Source organism: Hetaerina americana, unplaced genomic scaffold (genome assembly GCF_022747635.1).
Source record: "Hetaerina americana unplaced genomic scaffold, ioHetAmer1.1.p SCAF_3, whole genome shotgun sequence".
Taxonomy (NCBI): Eukaryota; Metazoa; Arthropoda; class Insecta; order Odonata; family Calopterygidae; genus Hetaerina; species Hetaerina americana.
The window spans coordinates 81,588,827-81,602,080 of NW_027286874.1; the positions used below are offsets into that span (position 1 = coordinate 81,588,827).

General features: G+C 35.7%; 1 protein-coding gene across 1 annotated transcript; it reads left to right on the forward strand.

Annotated features, from left to right (window-relative positions):
• Positions 1–7,083: 7,083 nt before the first annotated feature.
• LOC139690444 (putative uncharacterized protein DDB_G0291812) lies at positions 7,084–12,871 on the forward strand. The gene is made up of 5 exons (XM_071587897.1): positions 7,084–8,817; positions 9,655–9,760; positions 9,854–10,282; positions 10,397–11,560; positions 12,849–12,871. Exons 1-5 carry the CDS (start codon positions 7,084–7,086, stop codon positions 12,869–12,871), a joined length of 3,456 nt encoding a protein of 1,151 aa, XP_071443998.1.
• Positions 12,872–13,254: the final 383 nt, after the last annotated feature.

Below are 13,254 nucleotides of genomic sequence, written 5' to 3' on the forward strand. Positions count from 1 at the left end.
GGTTTTGTTTGTGAAAATTTGACTGCGTAGGTTGATGCCGATGAATACGCCATTAAATCAAGATGAAAGGAGTTATAGGTTGACATGAATGTTCTAGCTCTTTCAGCTGTACTGTCATAACCCAGCAGAGGACCCTTTTCTCGACTGGCTAAATGGTATTTTCCCTTTACAATATCGGCCTACGCTTACCCCACTGCTGCTATTTCTTTATGCTGTGTGTCGTAATACGCACTCATTAAACTCATACCTTCGGTACAACTTTATTGAAGTCCTTTAAATGTGATTATCGTTCTCATCAATGGCTTTATTGAACTCACTTTAATTACTTGCTTTGTCCTTGATCGACTGGCATAGCGTTTGATTATTTTCCATGTTTTTGGGTTAACAATGACCTGTTATTAGTAAACAACATTAAAATTGTTACTCTAAATTCTCGTAGATTAAGGCTTGGTTTCAATGGACCAACTATTAAGATGATTATCATGGATTTTCGAGGCCCTCTGGTTGAATTGAACCAAATCAGAAATTCTACTTGTGATATTTTATGACAGCAGGTAAGTTGTGCGCGGTACGACGATGATGATGTTTCAAATTTGCATTGAATTTCCATGAAATGGAAATTGAAATATATCTGCGAAACAATTGTGTCAGCCAAAGAATAATTTGAAATTGAGAAATAATAATGATGACAGTGTAACACAGCAATTATTCGACGGGCATATAGACTAAGAGTGATAGTAGTGGAAGTTATTAGTGGAGCCGACCTATTTCACATTTTTGACAGAATTCTACTCCTCAAATTTATAAAATACCCTAGCCGTCTGCCTAAGGTGGCAAATGCAGTTGAGGGTTTTCAAAGAAGAAAAGTTCAAGGCTGTATTAGGAGATGGAGGCAATCACAGGAGGAGGAAAAGATGAACTGTAGGGATGTTGTGAGGGAGGCTAGAAAGAATGAGCTGATGAAAGCTGACAGGCTCAATGTCTTAATAGTATTACATGCCTGGTGTATTGTCGTCTAAAATAATTTTTGGACCATAGAGAATAGGGATATGGTGGCAACAGTGCTCAGCCTGGTCATCTTATAGAAATGGAAGATGGTCATTTCGTCAAACTGTGCGGTAGCACAATCGATTTCAGTGAAGCCTTCAAAGTTTTTCTAATTCCCCTGAATTTATATTCGCAAGCTACCGATGACATTATAATTGAACGGTTGCCATTCATTTACACTTGATAACTGATAAATTTACCCTACCATTAATGTGTTAAGGGTGCAGTGGCTTGTGTCCTGGCTTCCTAACCCGAGGGACCAGGGTAGAGTTCTTTCGAAGGGAACCAAATCGCAATTAGAGTACTATGTGGAGGGCACTTCACGTAGTGAGTCATCTGTTGTGTAGAATCCTTGTTTCTTATATTATTGGCAGGCTAAACCCAGGGCCAGGTTTCTCTCCACCCTTACCCTGAAATTCTTGCATATCTGTAATTACCCACCTGTTCCGTATGAACTCTAGCTGATACACCAAAAGAATAAATGGACATTCCTTACCTTTCCTCCCCTGATATGTAAATTCAATACATGAACATGAGCCACCTAGTCATATTAGTTTTTAATATTTCTAATGATTGAAAGGTATGAAATCTTAAAGTTGTACTGATTCATTAATATCTACAATATATAACCTTCAATAAAATATGTAATGATCATTCGTAAATAAATCAAGGGTAATTCTTGAAAATTTTGTTATTGACCTTAAATGTTCTATAAAGTCATGTAATGAGTACGAAAATATTTCATATGACAAACAGGAAATCCAGTGATAAACATAGCTCTTCTGACCTACCTCTGACTGCTGGCCATGGGCTCCCAAATGAATGAAGGTCATTTTAATGGTTTTTTGATGAACTGCAGTGATGCTATATCATAAAAGGCAAGAACAACCTTCCAGTCAAGTAGAAATCAAGGAAGTATGGCAGTGTTAACATAAAGAGGATCACTTCGAGAATAATTACTCCTAAAAGTCTTTCGGTCCTCAGTGTTTCTATGAGAAATATTACCTACCTAGGATTACCTCACTAGTATCTCATTATCCATGTCATGGAGAAAAGTTTACCATTTGCATTTATATCAAGGTATTTCATCCTTAACAAATATCTCTAAGCTAAAATCTGTAGTGAAATTTCATGGGTAAACTTAATGTCAATTAAGGCGACATTTTTAACATGCATTGGCACAAAAGCAATATTGGTATTATGATTCATTTATCTCAATTAAGAGATAGTTTGACTCTTTGGATATGTGATGTACCCATGTCAGATGCCATCCCAATAACAAAGAGCCATTTAAAAGTTAAACTGGACCAAGATAAAAAACTGTGGCTTCAAATATTTCTAAAGAAGGAAAGTGAAAGTTGAAAATTAGGGCATTAGGACATCTCAGTAGCTTAAATAGCAACAGCACTTTGCCAGTAATTGAGGAATCCAGGTTCAAATCTCAGTCAAGGAGAATGACTTTAAAACAGAATTTTTTGCATTTTGGAGCACATTAGTGGATGATGTCATTCCAGTAACTGTCACTAAATTTCTCACCATTCTTAAAATGTACATAAAACAGCGTTTATAATGACTACCAACTTCATTTGAATCACTGAAATATGTAATTAAATGGGCATTTACATTCACTGAGCCTTGGCTCAGTGATGCAAATTTGGTGACCTTGCACAACTTCAATGGAAAGGAAGTTTCTCTGCATTCAGCTGGCAAATATGCTGGAACACAAAGATTTTGATTTTGGCGGGACAGCTCTAATTCACCTTCCAAGTGTTCTCTATTTCACCTAGCTTCATATTCCTGTCAATCTTTCTTATTTTTTTTTAATCTGTTGATAATATTTAGACCTCCCATAGAACTAGAACCTTGATACGTCAGAAGGGCTTCCATGTTCGGATGAACCCTAGAGCTATACAATACTGTATATTGGCAAGAACAATGTTAATTGCTCCTGCCACAGAGCTCAAAGGGTAAATTATGACCACATTAAGCTTTGGTGCTACTTTAAAAGTGCTATTGAGGAAGCCACTCATTCCTTAGCAATTATGATGGACACTAACATGAAGTCCTGGCCAACAGAGGACTTGGACAATTGGCGAAAGTTTTGTGCCCAGCAGTAGGAGAGGCAAGGGATTTATGGTCATCATCACATGGAATATTTGTACCATAATATTGACAGCAACAGAAAGGAAGGCAGAAGAGAAGCCTGATTGAATGGACTTAAATGTTATTATCAAATAAAAGTAATAATAATCAAAAGAAATATTCGTATAAAGAATATATATGGTCGATCCCATGAAAAAATGTTAACATACCTGAAAATAGCAAAAAATCCTCTCTACATATTTTTCCAAAAGACATGTTTACAACATGCTATTTACAAAAAACTTTAAATTATTCAAAAGGCAAAATATAAACTTAAAAATGAGAACATACCTTAATTGTAGGATCATCAACAGAAGGATAGAGAGTAAGGCAATTGATTACTTAGGGGATGATGAGTTGGGTTAAGGAAGGGGAGAGGCATGCATGACGCCATTGCAGTAGTGAGATCACTAATCAAGAGGAATATAGAATACAATCAGGACATATTTGCCTGTTTCATAGATTTTGATAAGGCGTTTGATAGAGTGAATTGGGAAAAACTAATGAGTATATTACAGAAAATAGGGATAGATTGGAGGGAGAAGACATTGAAGGTGAATTTTAATTTCATCTGTCATTCCAAAAGCCATGCCATGTAGGTTCTGACACCTATGTAAGCTGATGCAGAGAAGAAATTAAAGGATACAAACTTTTATAAAAACAAAATTTCATCTTCCACTAACATGAAGCCTCCAATTAGACTTGATAGCTTTTGAGATGTGGGATTGGACAAGAATGGACAGAATAAAATTGACAGAAAGGAAAGTAAACATAATTCTAGGCATGGTATTAGTGGGGATGTTTGCTGGAAGAAATTTAAAAAATGCAGGGAAAATGGATGCAGGTCATTTTAATAGGCAATGGAATGCTAAAGAATGTTATTAAGGGAAGAATGATTGGCAAGCAAGATAGAGGGAGGAAAAGATTTGTTGGGTGAAATGAAAGGGGTTAGAAAGTATAAGTAGCTGTAGAATGATTTTTTTAAGTTTTCAGTGTCTTGTTGGAACAGGCTTTGAAGTGCAGCTATTCTTAGTGCTTTGTTCCTTTGAAGACCTAAATTGGCTAATAGACAACTATTATAAGGACCCACTGATATCATGATATTAGCATGTCTTTTGCCACCTACTTTTTTAGATTGTATTATAGTTACTCCAGAAAAATATTAGCTGAATTTCAAAGACAAAGACAGTTTTCACAAATCCAAATAATATAATATTATTAAAAGTTTAACACTGATTAAGAGAAGTAGCCACAAGTTAAATATTACTGAGCAATCAAATTTTATGCTCCCTAGTGGGTCAAATTACACTGATAGTTTGTAATGCATAGGTCACTGTAGATCATTGTCAATAAAAAATTGTCATTGATCTTCTTTTCACCCTATGCCACATTAGCTTAGCTGCCACTGGTGAAGGAGTTGACCAAACATAAATGACTATTTCTCAACACCATCCTTCAATGTACATTTCATTAATGCTCTTTGACTCACTTGTATTCTCTCCTGTTCATGAATGAGGTGGGTTGATGGGTACGATTAGACTCTCAAAAGGCTATCACCTCCTTTCACTAATAACTCCATCATATGTTTATTACTTTTTTGAACCCTTTTCATTTCTCACCTGATTAATTGCACCAGAGTTTCACTCCGATGTGTTATCTTTCATTCAAGTTAAGTATTGAGGGAGATCCAAGATCATCTAGGTCCATTCACTATGCCAAGAAGGGGCCAATGATCTTCTAATCCTGGATTTGCTCAACATTTTTCTCTCATCTCAAGTCAGACAAACTTTTATTTTAATTGTAACATTTTTTTTTCTTTTCCTATTTCATATTACCCTGGGATTTATAGATCCTAATTTGTCTTTCATTCACCCTCTAAGGAAAAGAGAAAAAACAATTGTATCTTATTCAAATTGACATGTCGCTGAAAAAAAAGCTGTTATCAGGGATTTTTGTCCTACTCCCTCCTCACTCACATCTGTCTTCCCTGTTGATGGAGCTGCTTATAATAAAGACCAACAATGATGTATACACAAAAGTAGTTGATCCTTGCCATGGGGAGGATAGGAGAGGGATAAGTAGAGATGAAGTGAGCGGAGGGTAAAGAAGATGTGGAAGCCAGAAATGGAGGAGGATAAAGACAATGGAAGGGGAGGTAAGCTGAAGTATGAAAGAGTCAGGTAGGTATTAGCAGCATTACCTTCCAAAAATGACCATAATTTGGGCACCTGAAGTGACTGCTGGGGATGACAGTTTTGCTTCACATACTAGGCTACTGCAGTAAATGTCTTTACCCAGTCAAAGTGTACAGGATGACTACAATGAATAGAGAATGGCACTCAATGTCTACCATTTGTTCATTTCCCATCAAAACACAGCACAAGGGTCATGATCAATTTCTGTTTCCATCTAATACTGCCTTGGGCACAAAAACAAGGTATGATGGTGATGCAAAAATGGATGCATGAAAACCTAGCTTAAGGTGAGATAATTTAGGAACTGGAAATCACCACAAGGAAATATTCTTCACAATCCACCGTCTAACATCTTCATCTCCATATTACTCTCTTTCAACCTCTGCTATATACCTTTCAACAAATACCATAGATCCTGCTCTCCTCTCACATGTCATTCTCTTCCCTTCCAACATGACCTTTATACATGTCTGCCATGAGCTCCCTACCTCTCTCCAAAATGTAAACAGAAGTATGATTTCATATTTTGTTAAATGATAATTTAACTCTTATACCAATATTGCACCTTCACCAAAGGGTTTGCCATGAAACTCACATTGACAGCAAAAAACTATGCCTAATAATCTCTTAATTACTGTGGAATTATATTATGATAAAATTGACATTTTAGCAAACTTAACCCAAACCAAAGCTATCAACCCAAAGGTTGATTTGATAGGAATGGGTAGAACTACCTAGTACTAGGGCCAATAGCATGTAAAATTTGCACATCAAGGTAAGGAGTTCCTTTCCCTGTGCCACCTATGGTTTCCAAGCAAGATCTTGTACCTGAGAAGTCACACAGCTGGGAAAAAGGTGAGGATCCCCAGAGGCATGCCCAGGAATCAATACAGGTCCTCCAGGCAGAAGCCCATTGCTTTACCCCCTGAACTAACACATCCCTCAATCTTAAACATAGTCTAATAATTTATGTATTTCTAAACATGTTTTTCATATTCATAAATTGGTTATCATAAATATTTATGATTATAAAACTGAAACTATGGACCTAGAAGTTTTAGGAAATGCAGGTGCATTAATTAGTACATGAATTAAAAAACCAATTTTACTCTCTGATTGATTATCCAAATTATTTGATTTCAGGTAAATCAAATGCATATGAAGATGACAAACAGAATGTGATGACCAACAATATCAATTAACAGTAAACAATTGTTGCTATTAAAGGTTACAATGAAAAAACTCTCCGCTAAAGGAAAAGTACACTGAAATACAGAATCCATCCGATATTCATCAGCTTAAACCACTACTGACAAAAGTGAAAGAAGAAAAGGAATACCTAAAACCAGTACTAAATATGGATTTACACTGTCACCTCAAGATGTAACCCACCAATAATTAACCAAGTGGGTATCAACTCGATAAATCTTGATTGATGAAATATATTACCAACTATTCAGGGAAAATGAAAACAACATGCAAACAAAAAAATTATTCTTCACACAGCCTTCCAAAGCCTCAATGCATAACAGCATAGAATAGAATGGTAAATGAGTCAGAGAGAACCGCAAATTGCAATTTAAATGGAATAATTTCAAATTTTGACAATGAACCAAATGAACATGGTGCAGCATCCACAAAAGAGCTAGGTGTATTCTTTGGAGGAGAAGAAAATCACGAGCCAATAAAAATGCTAAACATGAAAGGGCAAGATTCTATTCTTAGAAAGAAAAACATTAATTCTCCACAAAATCCTGTAGTTCAAAGTACAAGCACCATTCCATCAACATACAGCATAAGTTCAAATCCATCACAAAAGGATGTTAAAAATAGAGCTTTTAGGATTCTTGACAGACAAAAGCCCTACTATAAGCGAACCAATTCTGTTGTGGGAGCAGAGAGCAAGCCCCATAAGAGGCAAAACCAAGAAATTATATCTGATAGGAGAAATGACTTTCCATTTGTACCAAGTCTGGCTTCAATACCATCAGAAAAGGACATGATTTTTCATAATCTTTACAAGGCCATACAAAAAATGATGGTGCCTATAAGGGGAGATGTTAATACTTTACCAAATAAGGAAATAAAGCCATCATCCAAGGAAAAGAAAATCCCATTCAGCCCAAGTTCAGACTCATTATCTGAGAATGAAGAGAGCATTGTCAACATCTGCAACAGAACTTCATTTGACCATAAAATTACTTGTGAATATGAAAACACAGGTCCTGGACTTTCTGAATGGGCAACAAGCAAACCAGAAAGTTGTAACGCTTCAAGTGATGATGAATCATGTGAAGAACTGGAAAGAAAAATAAAGGCACTTTTGACCTCCACTAGCTCATCATCACTGGTAGATGAGGACTCTTTACAGGGTGGCAGTGAAATGATTAACGACAAGCAAAATAATGATTCTTTGAAGAAATGTGCATTTTATTGGAAGCATAGCAGAAATAAAATTCCACCTATGAAACCACTTATAAATTTGGCACCTGATTCTTATGAGGAAAACACCAAAAATGAGGTGGATCACAAAAGCAGTCCCAAAAATAACCATATGAGAGGCAAAATATGCCATTCAAGGTCATCTATTACTTCTGGATTCACACTTAAGAGCATGGATAAAAGTGAAAATGGCCAATTCCTGACATTGTCATCCAAAAGAGCAAAGAATAAACATCAAGGCAAAATAAAAAGTGAGAGTAGTCATCAAGTGAGGCCATTAGTAAAAGATGATAGTGAACTGACAAGGAGCAAGATTTTTAGGCAAGTAGGAAAAAATAATCCGGGTGACACTAAAAGTAATAATGATATTGTGGAATCCCAGCCTAATTTGGAAAAAATTAAAAATTCTGCACTCATATATATACCTCCACACATTGAACATTACATTAGAACATACATAAACAATGATGCACAGGATGAAAAAAGAATGTACCTCAAAGAAGTCATAGCTGAACTAGCTTGTACTTTCCACTGGCCAAAGAGAAGCATACACCCAGAAAATAAGCACCAACATCTTCCAACTGTGAATGAGAACTACTCTAATGGGCCTCAAATGAAATCAACTGAAATCCATGGTTCAGATGAGAATAACCGAGGCATGCTTTCACACAGACTTCTGAGAAGACAAACAAAATTTGATAATGACAATAACAATTATGATAACAAAATATCATTGCCCAAGGTACCATTTAAATTTGCTTTTGAACCAAAGCCTGCAGATTCCTTTCAGAAAGCTAAAGAAACAAAACAAGAACACTCTAAAGTTGACATTAAAATACATGACTCGGAGTCACAAACTGATCCTAACACACCCTCATCCCCACCTTACACAGGAAATGGCATTAATGAGAACAGATATCAGTTCAGGTTGCCAAGGATGACGGATGGTGTACCCATAACCTATAGTAAACCATGGAAAAATAAGGATTTGGTAAGTTAACAAGTACAATTATTTTCCCAATGATACTTTTCATTCAGTGAAACCCACAAATTGAAAACACTCTCGGATGCATAAAAATTGTGCAAATCATACAGTGGGCTGATTGTAATTTTTCTGATAAGGGGAACAAAGTAAGGAAAATTAGTAACCTTATATTTTAAGAATATTTTATTTGGTTTTTCAAACCATCACTATTATAACAGAACAATTGAGTACTAAGGCTGTCATGGATGGCTCTAAGTAGTTATAAATGGCAAATGAACAAGATATTGTTAAAAATATGCATGGAGAGTAGGTATTCACAAAATATGTGAATACTAAAAACTTACTTTTGTTGAAAAACAGCAAAAAAGTGATCACCAATATGGAGAAACAAGGAGAAACTACCTACCATTATATACCACCTAGGAGAAACTACCATTTTATACCAGTTCACTACATCTCAACTTACTTATAATCTGATACCCTTCACTATAATCAAATGTTTTCCGAAATTACATAGGACATTAAGCCAAGAAATATTTACCTATTAGAATGAAACACTAACAAGTGCACTTAATTGAAATCAGGCCAAAGAGACACAGTAAATAAATAGAGATGCTTTCTGGCATCACACATGTGCATGGATAAGTGCAACAGTTTTTAGGTACGATTGTATGTAATGGAACCTATTTAAGTGAGTAAAATGTTGAATTAAAACAAAATTAATTTCAGCATTCTGGAGTCTGAACTCAATACATATGTCTTTAACTTTAAGAAACGTCAACTTGACTATTAAAGTTAGATGAAAAATGAATGTAATAGAAAAAAATTCCTCTCTTTGTTTAGGCCAAGGTTTTAAACCAAGAGATGGATGATGTAGATATCAGCTCAGTTAATCCAAGGAAGAAAAATTCTTTGGAGCAGAGGAATCTTGTTCTACACTCCCACTCAGGTTTGCTACTTATTAAAGAACCTCTTTTAGAGTATTAATGTGATACTTTCTAACAAGGAATAGCCTTCATTGTTCACATTTTTACAATTTCAGGGGAAAATATGGCATTGCAAGAGAATAGCAAAATACAAATTAATACATTTGAACCACAAGTAAAAAAAGATATGAAACAGAAAAAGAAATCACAAAACAATTCAGATTCACATGGTTTAACAAGTAAAAATGATCAGTATTATTTCAAAATAGAAGACATAATAATCAAGCAAGTTATGTCCCCAATGGGCTACTATGAGGATCACGACAATTTACCAGCAAATGGCAGGGAAGATCCAGTAGATGAAAATGAAGATATTCTCTCCCAAAATGATACAAATCGAGTTGAAAGGCAATTGGACTCATTGGATACTTCTGAAATGGAAAATGATGCAAAAAAAACAAATGATAATTTAGAAAACAATATGGCCCCTGACACTCTTGGATCAGAGGATGATTTCTTGAAATCTGAGGGAAATAATGAAAAAAGCATGCCCACAGAAAATAATATAAAATCAGACTCTGAAAATAAAGAAAATGGCACTTTAATGACAATGTCAGTGAACCAGAATAAATCTTCTGATGAAATTAATGAAAAAATAGAAATGAATGATGCTCACTTAGACACAAGGGAATATGAACCATTGACTAATCAGTTAACTACAGAATACTCTTTAGTTGAAGAGAATGAAAGGAAAAACAAAGCAGCACCAATTGAGGGTGACACCAATGACCAGAGTCTTAGTAAATCTCTTGAGGAAGGACCCTACCCTGAGGCACTAATGGAGCAAAGTAATTCAATCACAAAAATGATCACTGAGAGTTTAGAGAGAACGAGAGAATTTCAAGAGAATCAACAGCATGCGCTTTCAACAGATAATAATAAGTCAGAGTCAGTAATAAAAAACAATGACTCCCATCAGGATGGTGTGGAATACAATGAAAAGTGCCATACTGATGAAATCAATGAACAGGAAGACTCACTTAAATTCACAGCTAATAACAATACTGACATTGCTGTCAGAGAAATAGTCACAGGAGAGCCATCAGCACAAAAATCAAGTGATACATTGACAGAATCTTCTATGCTGCCCAAACTTTTACAACATAGTCAATCAATTGTTAAAAGAAATTCTTACACAGGAACTACTCAATCAATATTTCCTTCAGAAATAAAGAACAGACAAAGGATGTCAGCTGAAGCTGGAATGGATATATATAACAAAAATAAGAATAATCGAAAAAGTGACACCTCTGAAGTATTAAAGTCAATTCTTCCAACACAGCCTCTGACTTCTTCAATTAGAGTAAATGGCATAACCAATGATGCACTCAATGAGGGCCTTTTTGAAGAAGCACCACAATCAGTATCTGTCATAAGAGGGAATGGTAATTCTGAAACTAATGGAAAATCAATGCAGGCTTCCACCACCATCAAGTTCGAGAATAACAGAAGTCTAGAACCCATTGAAGAGGAAAAGACTTTGGGTTCTGAGGAATCAATGCATCATATTCAACCTTCAGATGAAAAAGAGACAGATGTGGAAGATATGTATTGTGTGGAGGCAGTAAAATCCCAGGAGCATGAGCAACGACGAAGTTCATATACTAAAAAGCCAAAAAAATCCTTAAATGGACATTTCTTGAGGTCTAAAAATTTACAGGATGGATCACAGAAAATATCTGACACCTCCAGTAAAGATACAATAGCCAACATTCCACAAGATTTACAATCACGTGCATGTACAAAAGAAAGCAATATAAAGGGTAAAAATAATACCTTGTTTAGGATTGAAGGGTCAATGTATAAAAATAAATTTCAACACTTTTTTGAGAATACTAGGGCATTTAAAAGTTAACCTATACAAGAATGAAGAGTGCAGAAAGAGAAAGGAGTCACAAAAATGACAAAGGTGCAAGATAGAAAAAGACAAGAAGATAACAAAAGTGATATGCTAAGCAGCATAGATAAGTTTACAAGTTTTATTGGGCCCTCACGGGGAAAAATTATAAATAATGACCATAGGGGAGCAATATGGCCTGGAACATTTAGAGCAGAAGACAGGTGCAATAAAAAAGGACTATCAAGATGAAGATTGGGTAGTTATAATCTTTTAAGTTAAGAAAATTTTGTAAACATCTCATCCCTTTTAAGTTACTCAGAATGTAAAATAGAAAACAACAATTAGGAAGAATCTCTTTTTATGTATTAATTTGAAATGATATAATCATTGTAAATGTATTTTAATCAAAAACATAATTTATCAAAAGTAAGACAAAGTATTTACAAACCAGCTATATTTATATAGTATACATTTATTTGCACTCAAATATAATATTTGAGAAACCGCTTCATATTATTTTATGGCTGTATAAATCGATGATCTCCAAATATTAGTCATTAAACTCAGATGAGGAGAGGTAAAATAATCCGTTGGCTGCACATTAGCTAAAATTTTCTTTATTTGTGATAACTTTGTATTTCTTTTTTAAAGTCTGTCGCAGAATACAACTTGAACCCTATTTTTCACCCCATTATTTTAATTTTCCCATCTCTATCTGTGTGTTTCTCAGAATATTTTGCACTGACTTTTTATTAGTAGTAGTAGTAGTTTTTAGGGGAGGCGACCGACAGCTGAGGTCATTTGCGCCATAGGAGAGGAAAGGTTGAAGGGTGGAGAGAAACCCGGCGTCGGCATTAGCCTACTCTTTACGAAAGGCGCCAAGGGGTCTGCAGTTTAACGTCCCATCCGACGGACGGCGTACTCACTCAAAGTGCCCTCCACAAAGCACCTCAAGTAGGGAACGAGATACCTCTGAAAAATATTCAACACCGCCGGGATGTGAACCCGGGCCTTCTGGGTGGGAAGCCAGTACGTTAGACCCCGCACCATCTCGATCCCCGACTTTTTATTAGTTCCTAATATATGTCACTAAGTAATAGTCAATAGAAAAGGGTGCATGGTAGTCCAGCGGGTGGATCACTGGGCCTGGGTTTGATATTGGGTGATGCCTCTGGCCATTTGCTGATTCATGCAAGTTGTGTGATTTTTAGTGTTGATTGGTGCTTTCATGTGATTCTTCCCGGGAAACCACAGGCAGTACAGAGAAAGGAACCATCCTCCCTACCCTGATGTGTGAATTTCACATTCCCATTGGGCTTAGTACAAGGTGAGCTTCACCATCACCTGTTGAATCAACCTTCGGGTTGACTACTCTGGTTGGTAACAGTGTTTTAGTCATAATTGACAGTAACGTAGTGATTATTAAGTCATATTATTTCATTTAAGAATTACTTTCTCCAATGGTTAACCTATAGCAAAAATGTTCCATTGGATTTATCAAAAAAATGGTATTCAATTAGGTAAATTGGGATTAAAAAAGCATCAATCACAATTCGACATGCAGTGTTAAGAAATTTGCAAATGGTTACTAAAAAAATATCAGCCAGTGAAGGACGA

Coding starts and splice junctions, on each gene's coding strand:
- LOC139690444 (XM_071587897.1), top strand. CDS start 7,084: ATGAAAGGGCAAGATTCTATTCTTAGAAAGAAAAACATTAATTCTCCA. Junction 8,818..9,654: donor CATGGAAAAATAAGGATTTG/GTAAGTTAACAA, acceptor CTCTTTGTTTAG/GCCAAGGTTTTAAACCAAGA. Junction 11,561..12,848: donor AAAAGAAAGCAATATAAAGG/GTAAAAATAATA, acceptor TGTGATTTTTAG/TGTTGATTGGTGCTTTCATG.